This window comes from Somniosus microcephalus, chromosome 6, assembly GCF_052327205.1.
Source record: "Somniosus microcephalus isolate GS21.2 chromosome 6, FLI_Smic_1.0, whole genome shotgun sequence".
Lineage (NCBI taxonomy): Eukaryota > Metazoa > Chordata > Chondrichthyes > Squaliformes > Somniosidae > Somniosus > Somniosus microcephalus.
Genome location: NC_140992.1, coordinates 51,053,950 through 51,067,456, shown reverse-complemented (window position 1 = coordinate 51,067,456; position 13,507 = coordinate 51,053,950). Strand labels below are relative to the sequence as shown.

The following is a 13,507-nucleotide window of genomic DNA, read 5'->3' as shown; positions in this document are numbered from 1 at the left end:
ACTCGCAATCTGATTTGCTGGCCCAGCTGTCGATCCAATGACGCACTAACCCCACCGCGCTCCATTCCCGAGGCGAGTCGTCAGCAACGTTTCATGGTTCTGGAATTTAATTTAAATCTCTGCCGATCCACTGGCGTTTCTGCTTCAACCACACTTGCAGCAAAAGCTGGAAATCACAGCAACTGCGGAGAGGACAGGCACTGGCCATCTGAGGGTGGGGACCCTTCAACAAATGTTGCAGATAATGATAAAGCATCAAAATATCACATTTCTGGATATGTTAGCAATATAAGTTGGAACATTAACTCTGGAACAACAGTTCCTTGGATTTGAACTCTTCTGCATCAATACGCCATCACAACGAGAGTTGGTTACAATTGCTAATGTTTATAAACCAATTTTTACCAATTCTATAGCCAATTCAATATGGGTTGGGAATTCAACAGCCATCACACAACCTGGGGATCTGATGACAATGATGCCACAGGTGAAGAGTTCCTTGAATCAAGACCTAGACACTGTTCTGCTGGCCTGGGGGTGAGGGAGTTGCCAGTCAGTGCCAGTGGGAAAGACATGCCATGGCCCAGAACTTGCGGTCCTGATGACGGCGGACTGGCAGCGTTCCATGTCATTGCGCCTTTGAAACTGACCGCAACTTCAAGATTTAGCCCATGTCCTGACGCTGAAATCCGGAAGTTGAGGTCTGTCATTCACTGCTCCTCCTGCACCGTGCCCCCTCCCTAACCCCCACCTGCCCCCGCACCATGAACCGGCAATCAGTGAACTCACTGATCTGATGAAAACTTCTCCTTTTCCGAACAAACATCGCTGTTAGAAACTCCATAAAAAGTTAGACTCATTCAAATGAGGTGTAACTGGGTTTTTAACAGCGTAATAAGTACTGATAACCAACGTGTGGAGATGCAGGTGTTGGACTGGGGTGGACAAATGTAAGAAGTCACACAACACCAGGTTATAGTCCAACAGCTTTATTTGAAATTACAAGCTTTCGGAGCGCTGCTCCTTCGTCAGGTGAAGTGAAGAGAAGCATATAGGCACAGCATATATAGTCAGAGAATACTGCCAGATGATTACAGGTAATCTTTCTAACTGCCCTTTATCACACCTCGGCAGAGAGATAATCACAGCAATCAAAGGTGTGAATGGTGTCCGAACAGGTCAGTCAGGAAAACATTACATCAAAGAACAATGAGGTGGGGTCAAGGGGTCAAATGTTGCAGATGCTGGGGTCTGTATGAAAAACAAACAAAAAACTGTTTTTTTGCTGGAAATCACAGCAGGTCCGGCCACAACTGTGTAGAGAGAACAAGCCAACGATGACTCGAGTCTGGATGACCAGTACTTCCCCAGAGCGGAGAAACTACGCCATGTTCTTCGCAACCTTCAACATGTCATCGATGACGACGAACACCTCGCTAAGGCCATCCCCACGCCTCCACTACTCGCCTTCAAATAGCTGCCTAACCTCAAACAGACCATCGTTCGCAGCAAATTACCCAGCTTTCAGGAGAACAGCGACCACGACACCACACAACCCTGCCACGGCAACCTCTGCAAGACATGCCAGATCATCAACATAGATACCATCATCACACGTGAGGACACCACCCACCAGGTACATGGTACATACTCATGTGACTCGGCCAATGTTGTCTACCTCATACGTTGCAGGAAAGGATGCCCCGGAGCATGGTACATCAGCGAAACCATGCAGACACTGCGACAACGGATGAACGGACACCGCACAACAATCGCCAGGCAGGAGTGTTCCCTCCCAGTCGAGGAACACTTCAGCAGTCAAGGACATTCAGCCTCCGATCTTCGGGTAAGCATTCTCCAAGGCGGTCTTCGAGACACACGACAACGCAAAATCGTCGAGCAGAAACTAATAGCCAAGTTCCGCACTCATGAGGATGGCCTCAACCGGGATCTTGGGTTCATGTCACGCTACATGTAACCCCACCTGACGTAGAGTCATCCAGACTTGAGTCGTCGTTGGCTTGTTCTCTCTACACAGATGCGGCTGGACCTGCTGTGACTTCCAGCAAAAAAATAGTTTTTTGTTTGTTTTTTGTTTTTCATACAGACCCCAGCGTCTGCAACATTTGACCCCCTGTGACCCCACCTCATTGTTCTTTGATGTAATGTTTTCCTGACTGACCTGTTTGGACACCATTCACACCTTTGATTGCTGTGATTATCTCTCTGCCAAGGTGTGATAAAGGGCAGTTAGAAAGATTACCTGTAATCATCGGGCAGTATTCTCTGACTATATATGCTGTGCCTATATGCTTCTCTTCACTTCACCTGACGAAGGAGCAGCGCTCTGAAAGCTTGTGATTTCAAATAAAGATGTTGGACTATAACCTGGTGTTGTGTGACTTCTTACATTTGTCCACCCCAGTCCAACACTGGCATCTCCACATCATGGCTACTATCGACACCACAAACTGCCGGCTCAAAGTGGAGAGGATCTCCAAGAAGATCGCGCATATCGACACAGACATCAAGTTTCTACAGAGATGCAAGAAAGCAGACAAGACCCCAAAAGGACTACAGATCACGAACCCACTCAAGTCGACTTACAACACAGACTACGCTGAGAGACTCTGCCGTCGTACCTCTCGCACACTCCTCAACCATTCCGTACACCAGCTCTACAGCAAACGCCGCAACCTTGAAACCAAGATAGAGTCCATGTTCTCAGCCTGTGCTCAGGACACAGCAGACCAGCTACGAGACACCGCCAAACAGACGGGGCAACGGAACTACGCTGCCTACATGCACACCAAGAACAGGAAGCTTGAGAAACTCGGCATCACCACCAGCAGCAACCAAGCCTCCCCCGGTACCACGGTTGAAACCACAGGAAAGTCCATCATCAACTTGTCCAACCACACCCTTCAACCAGACGAAATCGAAGTTCTCAGCGGAGGGCTCAATTTCTGCCCCACCACCAAAATGGACCCCATTGGTCTCGCGGCAGACACAGAGGAATTCATCAGGAGAATGAGGCTCCGGGAATTCTTCCACAAATCCCAAGATGTCAGCAGCGAACCCAATGAGACAATCAATGATCCGGAACAGCAGACAGAGGGATCCGCAGTGCAGCAACCGAAGAAGAAAAAGTCAAATTGGACCCCTCCGGAGGGTCGCTGCCCTAAGCTTGACATGTATGCTCAAGCTGTCAGGAGATGCATCAACTCCAGATTCATCAGCCGCACTCACAAGACAGTCCAGAAAGTCACCTGAGCACAACGCAACGCCATCCACGCTCTCAAGACCAACCGCAACATCGTCATCAAACCAGCAGACAAAGGAGGAGCCATCGTCATACAGAACAGAATGGACTATTGCAAAGAAGCATGCCGACAACTGGACAACCAGGAACACGACAGACAGTTACCCGCAGATCCGACCAAAGAACACACCCGTCAACTCAACAGACTGATCAAGACCTTCGATTCAGACCTTCAAAGCATCCTACGCGCTCTCATCCCACGTACTCCCCGCATGGGAGACTTCTACTGCCTCACAAAGATACACAAAGCCAACACACCCGGACGTCCTATCGTATCAGGCAACGGAACCCTGCGTGAGAACCTCTCTGGATACGTCGAGGGCATCCTGAAACCCATCGTACAGGGAACCCCCAGCTTCTGTCGCGACACTACAGACTTCTTACAGAAACTCAGCACCCACGGACCAGTTGAACCAGGAACACTCCTCGCCACGATGGACGTCTCGGCACTCTACACCAGTATCCCCCACGATGACGGCATCGCTGCGACAGCCTCAGTACTCAACACCAACAACAGCCAATCTCCAGACGCCTTCCTATAACTCATCCGCTTCATCCTTGACCACAATGTCTTCACCTTCGACAACCAGTTCTTTACCCAAACACACGGAACAGCCATGGGGACCAAATTTGCACCCCAATACGCCAAAATCTTCATGCACAAGTTCGAGCAAGACTTCTTCGCTGCACAGGACCTCCAACCAATGCTATACACCACATACATTGACGACGTTTTCTTCCTATGGACCCACGGCGAAGAATCACTGAAAAGACTACACGATAACATCAACAAGTTCCATCCCACCATCAAACTCACCATGGACTACTCCTCAGAATCGGTTTCATTCTTGGACACACGAATCTCCCATCAAAGACAGACACCTCAGCACTTCACTCTACCGCAAGCGCACGGACAACCTCACGATGCTCCACTTCTCCAGCTTCCACCCTAACCACGTTAAAGAAGCCATCCCCTATGGACAAGCCCTGCGAATACACAGGATCTGCTCAGACAAGGAGGAACGCGATGGACACCTACAGACGCCCTCGTAAGAACGGGATATGACGCTTGACTCGTCGATCAACAGTTCCAACGGGCCACAGCGAAAAATCACACAGACCTCCTCAGAAGACAAACACGGGACACAACCAACAGAGTACCCTTCGTCGTCCAGTACTTCCCCAGAGCAGAGAAACTACACCATGTTCTTCGCAGCCTTCAACATGTCATCGATGGCGATGAACACCTCGCTAAGGCCATCCCCACGCCTCCACTACTCGCCTTCAAACAGCCGCCTAACCTCAAACAGACCATCGTTCGCAGCAAATTACCCAGCTTTCAGGAGAACAGCGACCACGACACCACACAACCCTGCCACGGCAACCTCTGCAAGATATGCCAGATCATCAACTCAGATAACATCATCACACGTGAGGACACCGCCCACCAGGTACATGGTACATACTCATGTGACTCGGCCAACATTGTCTACCTCATACGTTGCAGGAAAGGATGCCCCGGAGCATGGTACATCGGCGAAACCATGGAGACACTGCGACAACGGATGAACGGACACCGCACAACAATCGCCAGGCAGGAGTGTTCCCTCCCAGTCGGGGAACACTTCAGCAGTCAAGGACATTCAGCCTCCGATCTTCGGGTAAGCATTCTCCAAGGCAGCCTTCGAGACACGCGACAACGCAAAATCGTCGAGCAGAAACTGATAGCCAAGTTCCGCACTCATGAGGATGGCCTCAACCGGGATCTTGGATTCATGTCATGCTACATGTAACCCCACCTGACGTAGAGTCATCCAGACTCGAGTCAGCGTTGGCTTGTTCTCTCTACACAGATGCGGCCGGACCTGCTGTGATTTCCAGCAAAAAAAGAGATTTTTGTTTGTTTTTTGTTTTTCATACAGACCCCAGCATCTGCAACATTTGACCCCTGTGACCCCACCTCATTGTTCTTTGATGTAATGTTTTCCTGACTGACCTGTTTGGACACCATTCACACCTTTGATTGCTGTGATTATCTCTCTACCGAGGTGTGATAAAGGGCAGTTAGAAAGATTACCTGTAATCATCTGGCAGTATTCTCTGACTATATATGCTGTGCCTATATGCTTCTCTTCACTTCACCTGACGAAGGAGCAGCGCTCCGAAAGCTTGTGATTTCAAATAAAGCTGTTGGACTATAACCTGGTGTTGTGTGACTTCTTACATTTGATAACCAACCGTTCGGGCCCTGAAAAACTAATTTTATATTGATGGAATGTCAAATTTCTCCCTTATGTTAAAAATTATTAGATTTTAAAATTAATTAAAAAAAACTTTTTTTAAAGTTTGTTCATGATATTTCAGCTTCTACCTTAACCCAGTGTGTATGTCCCAATCTTTATTTTGCTTTCTGTAAAGTTTTTTTGAAAAAAGTGATTGATTATTAGTGCTTTCTAGTTCCGGGTTCCCTGTCTGTGAGAATTCTGCATAGCAATTGGCTGCTTAGACAGCTTGTTGACATCACAGCAGCTCGCACTATGGGATTCCCACTATACTATGTTGATTTCAACTGCACGTCGGAAAAGCCGAACTTCTCGGCATAGAGATCACGAGATCTTTGTGGGATGCTTACTTTGGGACCAGTGGTGAATGCCTTTACTTCGCCGCTAACCGCAAATGAATGGCCATTACTTCTCAGCCTAGCTTCTCTCCTGCCACCATCTCAACGTAGAATCCCGATGAAGCCCATGACTTCTCTAGCTGTCTTCCTTAACATTCTCTACCAGGACCACTGTGGCATATGTCACTGCCTCTTTAAGAGCAGCAATCCTAATTGCCTCAGCCTGCCCTCCTGCCAATTGTCTCACCCAGCCTGTACCTCAGTGGTTAATCTCTCCAAAATTCTCCTTATCTTACTCACCTTTTCCACTACTGCACACCCGGACAGCGCCAACAGTTCAATAATTAGCTCCTCTGTCCGTTTTCCCCTCTGGAATATTTTCTCACTTGCAAACGAAATCCAAGTCATCCATAATCACATCATGGATGATTGGATTTATATCCTGACACTGATAGAAACATGGCTTAGAGGCAGTTTCTCCTTCCCTTTACAGGAGCTTCCTAACTTGGCTATAATTTTCGCCACCTGCCCTATCCCCCCAGTTCTCCAGTACCTCGCCTCCTTAGAGTTCCGCATACTTTTCTATTTCTCATGCTTTTAATTTAAAACCCTTGCCATGTATTGCCCCTATTTCATCATTTCAAACTTCATCTCAATTCCCACAGCTCCCTCTCCTTCAAATTAATTTCCCCCGCTGTCCGGGTGTGCAGTAGTGGAAGAGGTGAGTAAGATAAGGAGAACTTTGGAGAGATTAACCACTGAGGTACAAGCTGGGTGAGACAATTGGTGGGGGGTTGGGGGGGGGGCAGGCTGAGGCAATCTGATATAAGCTCACCCACATCACCTCGTCTTCCTTACAACCTACATCCCCCTTTCTTCTCAAATCCTAATACTCTCACCATCTGCTTATGATAAAACTCTCACCCAGATCTGTTATAACTTCGCTCACAACACCCAAAAACATAGGGAACAACAACATAAATGCCATGGCTATTAGAGCAGGTCAGAGGCTGGGTATTCTGTGGCAAGTGGCTCACCTCCAAACTCTCCAACGCCTTTCCACCATCTACAAGACACAAATCAAGGGTGTGATGGAATGCTCTCTAGTTTGGATGGGTGCAGGTGCATCAACACTCATGAAGCTTGACACCATCTAGGACAAAGCAGTCCATGTGATCAGCACTTCACCCACTAGCCAAAACATTCACCACCGGCATACCACGGCTGCAGTGAGTACTAGCTACAGGATGCACTGGAGCAATTTGCCAAGGCTTCTTAAGCAGCACCTCCCAAACCTGCAACCTCCACCACCCAGAAAGACACCAGAAGCTATCGGCCTTGTCCCAGGAAAGGAAGGAGATTGACACAACCACATCGATCATGAGGATGAGGTTGTTTCATTTCTGAATGTTGGTCATCACACATGTAGAGTTGAGCTATTTGATAGACTGGCTTTTCAAAGCTATTAACTTATCAGCTTTCTAAGGAATTACTCTTAAAGTAACCAATTTATAACCTCAGACTCTGGTCACTGCTAGTGATGACTTACAGTGATACACTGAATTGCCTACATAACCTTTGCTACTCGTTTTGTTAACTAACTGTGTCCATTAATGATTTGCTACTCAACTACTGGGTAACTCTGATTATATTTATGGATGTCTGTTAAGCGCTTGTGTACCCAATTTTAAATTTAAGCTGTGATTTGTAACCAATAAATAGTGCTTTGTGCATGACTTGTGATCTGGCGACTTCCTTGAAAGAGTTAATTCACTCATGCAGCAGGGTTGACCAAGAGTTAGTAAATTAAAGTCATTTTGATCTGAACTGGGTTAAATTTAAGACAGTTCGGCAAACCAAGTCAAGCTTATTTCATCCCATGATCTACGCTGGGAGGTAAAACCCCAGATGGCTCCTTAGTGAGGAGTTCAAGGAGGGTATTAAGGATTCATCTGATTCCTTGCCATGTATTTGTCATTATTGAAACCCAGCTTTCTTACACTATCCACAGCCAATACTTATCCACAGCCATGATCTAATTTCAAAGCGGTGCATAAATAGAGGCACTATACAATTTTTCAAATGACAAAAGACACTGTTTGACAGCATGTGTAAAAACCAGAATAGTTGAGATACCTACAGCCATCTTACATTTAAAGAGACAATACACAGTTTAATTTTTCGTTTCATTAGATTTAAAAAATACAAATCATAACTAGCCATATTTTTAATTTCATCATGAAAGTTGTAGGCTGAATATCTTTTGTTTTACTGGGTATCACATAATTAAAAAGTTCAAGTAATTCAGTGCATCTTATTCTGCTTTCTGCTATGGGTTTAAAGAAAAAGAAACTGTTGATTACTTCTTTATATACATTTTTATTTATTTACAAGACATCTTCTGTTAAGCTTTTAGTAAAGTGCACAAATATTCAACCAGTCTAAAACATCCTGCTTGATTTTTAATGATTGCCATACATTGAAACACGATTTTGCTATGGTAACATGAAGTACAGCGCAATCATGAAGAAACCTATTGATCTCTTAAAGTAGTTTAAGACTGGTAACAACAAGGCATGGTGAAAAGAAAAAGGTTCTTATTTGAACAAAACGTACAAGGACCTCTTACACAAAGATGATCATAGCAGGTGAATAATAAAAGTAATGACATTTTGCTGTTCTTAATACATTTAGAAGAATTCAACTGCTTTTATTTAAGAAATTAAAAAGGCAAAGAAGAAAATAAAAACAACTGGCCACATTTTACTAAACATTAACAAAAAAATAACACAGCTGTTTAGATTAAAATATCTGAATTTGAAATCACCACACCGAACACTTTTCAACTGGATTCATTGGCGCTCTTTTAGGACAATGGAATACCCTTCCAAATTCATCAAACTGGGAAACACTCCCAATAACCCTGTTAAAATAAAAAGGAAGGTTACCACTTGCAAGATACACAACTCATTCTCGTAAATCTGTACAAGAACTTAAGAATAAGGAGCAGGAGTAGGCCATATGGCCCTTCGAGTCTGCTCAGCCATTCAATAAGATCATGGCTGATCTTTGACCTCAACGCCACTTTCTTGCCCTATCCCCATATCCCTTGATTCCTCAAGCGTCCATCTGTCTCAGCGTCCATAAATCTATCTATCTCAGCCTTGAATATACTCAATCACTGAGCATCCACAGCACTTTGGGATAGAGAATTCCAGAGATTCACAACCCTCTGAGTGAAGAAATTTCTCCTCATCTCAGTCTTAAAAGACTAGCCCCTTATCCTGAGACTATGCCCTCTAGTTCTAGACTCTCCAGCCAGGAGAAACAATCTCTCAGCATTTATCCTGTCAATATCCCTCAGAATCTTATGTGTTTCAATGAGATCACCCCTCATTCTTCTAAATTCCAGAGAGTATAGGCCCAATCTACTCAATCTCTCCTCATAGCACAACCCTCTCATCCCAGGGATCAATCTAGTGAACCTTTGTTTCACCCCCTCTAAGGCAAGCATATCCTACCTTAAAAAAGACCAAAACGGTGCACAGTACTCCAGGTGTGGTCTCACCAGAGCCCTGTACAAATGTAGCAAGACTTCCTTACTCTTTTGCTCCAACCCTCCAGCAATAAAGGCCGACATGCCATTTGCATTCTTAATTGCTTGCTGTACCTGCATGCCAACTTTCTGTGTTTCTTGTACGAGGACACCTAAATCTCTCTGAACACCAACATTTAATAGTTTCTCACCATTTAAAAAATATTCTGATTTTCTATTCTTCCTACCAAAGTGAATAACCTCACATTTCCCCACATTATACTCCATCTGCCACTTTATTGCCTATTCACTTAACCTGTCTATATCTCTTTGCAGGTGCTTTGCGTCCTCCTCAAATCTTACTTTTCCATCTAGCTTTGTATCATCAGCAAACTTGGATACATTGCACTCAGTCCCTTCTTCTAAGTCATTAATATAGATTGTAAATAGCTGAGGCCCAAGCACTGATCCTTGCGGCACTGGTTACAGCCTGCCAATCTGAAAATGACCCATTTATCCCTACTCTTTGTTTTCTGTCTGTTAATCAATCCTTTATCCATGCTAATACATTACCCCAACCCCATGTGCCCTTATCTTCCTTAACAACCTTTTATGTGGCACCTTATCGAATGCCTTTTGGAAATCCAAATATACAACATCCATATTATGTCCAGGGTATGTTATTAATATCTGTTTATGGTCTAGTTGGTAAAATAAATACCTAGCTGAACCACACAGCTCAGAAGGTCCTATAGTCAATCCCTGGTCTGTGCTGAGTTAGCTGATCTAGCTGGGGTGGCAGGAGAGGCACTACAATTGACCTCAGTGTGCTTAGGTTAAGGAGGGGCAAAACAGCAAAGGTTTACTGTTCTGATCTTTATGAGTGACTTTTGCTGAAAGTGGATGTTGGGTGAGAAGAGGTTTGGGCTTGGATGTCAGCCCTGTACAATCAAATAGGCTGCTGCCATACACTTTTTAGACTCACATGTTGCATAGTCACTTAGGTGAGATAGTGGAAGGCAAATAGTGCCTTTGGAACCATAACCCTGTTTCTTCAGAAGAGCAGAGGAATTCTTTGTTTTTTTTTGATCAAATAAATTTGTCCCATCATGCCTTTGTGAGCTCTGTAGCTGGAGCTGTACTGTCTAATCCCATCTCCCTTTCCCTTTATTCTTTTACATTCTTCCTTTTCAAATACTTTGCCATTCCCTTTTAAATTTTCTTTTAATGTCTGCTCCTGTAGCCACCTGTAATAAACCAGTCCAAGTTCTAATAAGCTATTTACATAAGTTTTAGCTGCTGTGGAAATTAATCTTGGGAAATGTGAAGTATTTACAGAGTATAGACTGGTTATAGTTAAGAAATCCACTTTTGTGGTTAAAGATTTCTGTTTCAAGGTTCCCCACTGTTTAAAGAAAAATTTGGAATTCATAATGAATTGGGCAGAGAAATAATTAAGTGCACTGATTTAGTATTCCTTGACCCAATTTCAAAATTACACAGAATTGAAAGCACAGAAACAGGCCATTTGGCTCAACAGGTCTATGCCAATTGAAACAGTCTTATTGCAGGAAAACCATAGAAATCAGCTGTGGAGCATTTGAAGGCCAGAAGAGGGCCCAGGAATTTGCCAGAAATATAGATTATAGAACAGTCTTGTCACAATCAGACAAACCAATTGCTACCAAATGCTTTGCTCTTTATCTGTGATTCATGCTGCCAAATGCTCGGCTCCTTATTTATTAAACAGAAATTAACTTTTCCTAATTTCAAAGCAATTACTTTAAGTGCACATTCAGCCATCAATGAAATGCAAAGAATATTCTCCGCTAGCTCACTGAAATTAAAAACAAACAAACAGGATCCACCTGACCGAGTAAAGGTTTGGATTGAATCATGTGCAATCAAAACTGGCACAAATGTCTGGGGCTCAAGAGACTGACAAGATGCATAACTTTCATTTTGCTCTTAGCCCTTAATTAGAGAAAGGCCATCATGATTTGGCAGTGCTAGTGAAAAGGAAGTCCACAGCTCCAAATTGACACATAGTATGGAAAATTGACTCTGCTGGAGCTGAAAGTGGATTGATGATTGTTTTTTAAAGACAGTGGGGAAAGAACAAGATAGCAGGACTGAATGGATAAAAACCAGACAAAAACCAAACAAAAGATAGTGCGGAAGAAATAGTTATAAATAAATACAAAGCGCAACTGGGATTGATTACATCGGCTTGATGGTTTCAAAACATGACCCTATAACCTACACTGTGAAGTAAATTCAGCTCTTTCTGTCTGGCAAGAGGCACAAGGATGAAGGTAGACTTTACCTGTAAATTACTGCTATCATTATTTAAGTTTGCTCCACTGATCTGGCCTCTTAAAAAAAAACAATCAATGCACACTTAACAGATTGCATTCCCGCACTATTTAGCAAACTACCATAATAATTTAATTGTTTGAATACTTTTTTGATGTGTATCGAAGAAAACCATTGAGAAAGTACAAAGAAAAATGTGCAATATTGATGGTGGGGCAAAGGGAGCAGGGATGCCCAAGAGGACAGATACAGAGTAACAGAGATTTTGAAGGAGGGGGTTGTCGGGCTCAAGGAGGTTACAGGGTTATTGGTTGAGGCAGAAACTATGTCAAAATTCAGCATGAGATTGGATAGATGAATGAAGGAAGAAGAGTTGAAAGGATATGGAATAGGGTGGATAAATGTGTTTAGAACTATTTGCTTGCATGGAGGATAAAGGCTGACACAGACTTATTGGGCCAAATGGCCCATTTCAATGTTGTAACTTTTGTATTTCTATGTATGTAGGTCTTGTCTGTGATTGAGACCGTGGGTCAAGGTGGTGGCAATGAATATGGGCAAGAAAGTTTATATGGAAGGAAGGGTTTAGGGTGCACAGAAGTACAGTGAATTCAAATGAGAACTAGCAGGGGAAGCTAAGATGGAGATTGAAATCATGAAGATTGAGGAGTTGCTTAGTGTAGAGGCTGAGTGAAGAAAGGAGGGAGGATATTTTGGTGAGAAACTTGGGGTGGGGATTTGGGATGCAGTAGATAATGCAGATTTTGATGGAGAAGTGAGAAGGGTAGAACAAGGTGAGGTGGTTGAAGGGGGAGAAGGGACCAGGGAAGTAAGGGGAGAGGCTAACTTGTGAATTGATATTAAGGGCCACGTCCTCATTATGGACGTTTGGGTTGGGCTAGGTGGGGAGACTTCTGTAAGGGGCAAGGTGTTGCTACCCATGAATCAAGTTTCATTCAAAGCTGGGATGTCAATGCTATCATCCGCATTATAGTTCTGGATGGTAAGGGCCTTGTTTACGAGTGAATGGACATTATGGGGGGAAATACGGAGAGTGGCAGTGGCTGTTGATTGGCTGGCAAAGTCCAAGGGAGCAGTGGTGGGTGGGGTGAGCGAGTCGAGAAGGACATTGGTGATGTTCATTCCCCAGTGGGCTTGCTGGGCAGGAAGATCGGCAAGAGAGGATGATGGTGCAGTTGGGGTTGCTGCTCATAAGGCGACAGTGACTTCCCATGATTCATGAAACAAAGTAATTACTTTTTGAAACTTTGAAGACAATGGAAATAAAAATCAGGAGGGATGTAAAAGAGGCTGCCAACTCGCTATCACCCATTTTACACTATCACACAAGGTCAGGATCTACCCTGTTGACTCTTAATGCCACTTGAAATGGCCGTGCAAGCCACTCAGTTGTAAAAACAATTGCTACAAAGAAGAAGTTGCACCACCTTCTCAGGGCAACTAGGAATGGGCAATAAATACAGCCATGGCAGTGGCGCTCACATCCCGAGACCAAACAAAATAATAATGTATTCATTAAATGTTGCAGATTTAAGGCATTCACAGCAATATCTTTAAAAATTAATTGCCATGGTTTATTTAGCTTCTGTTTGTATCGGCACTTTAGTTTGAGGAAAAATATTTGGAACAATTTTGCTACATGGGAACACATGAAAAAACACAGTATAAATACAAATGTTAATTCAGATTGTAT

The 13,507-nt window shown here is 44.0% G+C and overlaps 1 protein-coding gene across 2 annotated transcripts in view; it reads right to left on the bottom strand.

Annotated features, from left to right (window-relative positions):
• Positions 1–8,284: 8,284 nt before the first annotated feature.
• Positions 8,285–13,507, bottom strand: part of ecel1 (endothelin converting enzyme-like 1) — a 90,537-nt gene continuing 85,314 nt past the window's right edge. For both annotated transcript variants that reach the window (XM_085989439.1, XM_085989440.1), the window contains one exon: positions 8,285–8,865. In XM_085989439.1, coding sequence (XP_085845565.1) covers positions 8,766–8,865 — 100 coding nt within the window. In that variant the 3' untranslated portion in view covers positions 8,285–8,765. The remainder of the gene's footprint in view (positions 8,866–13,507) is intronic.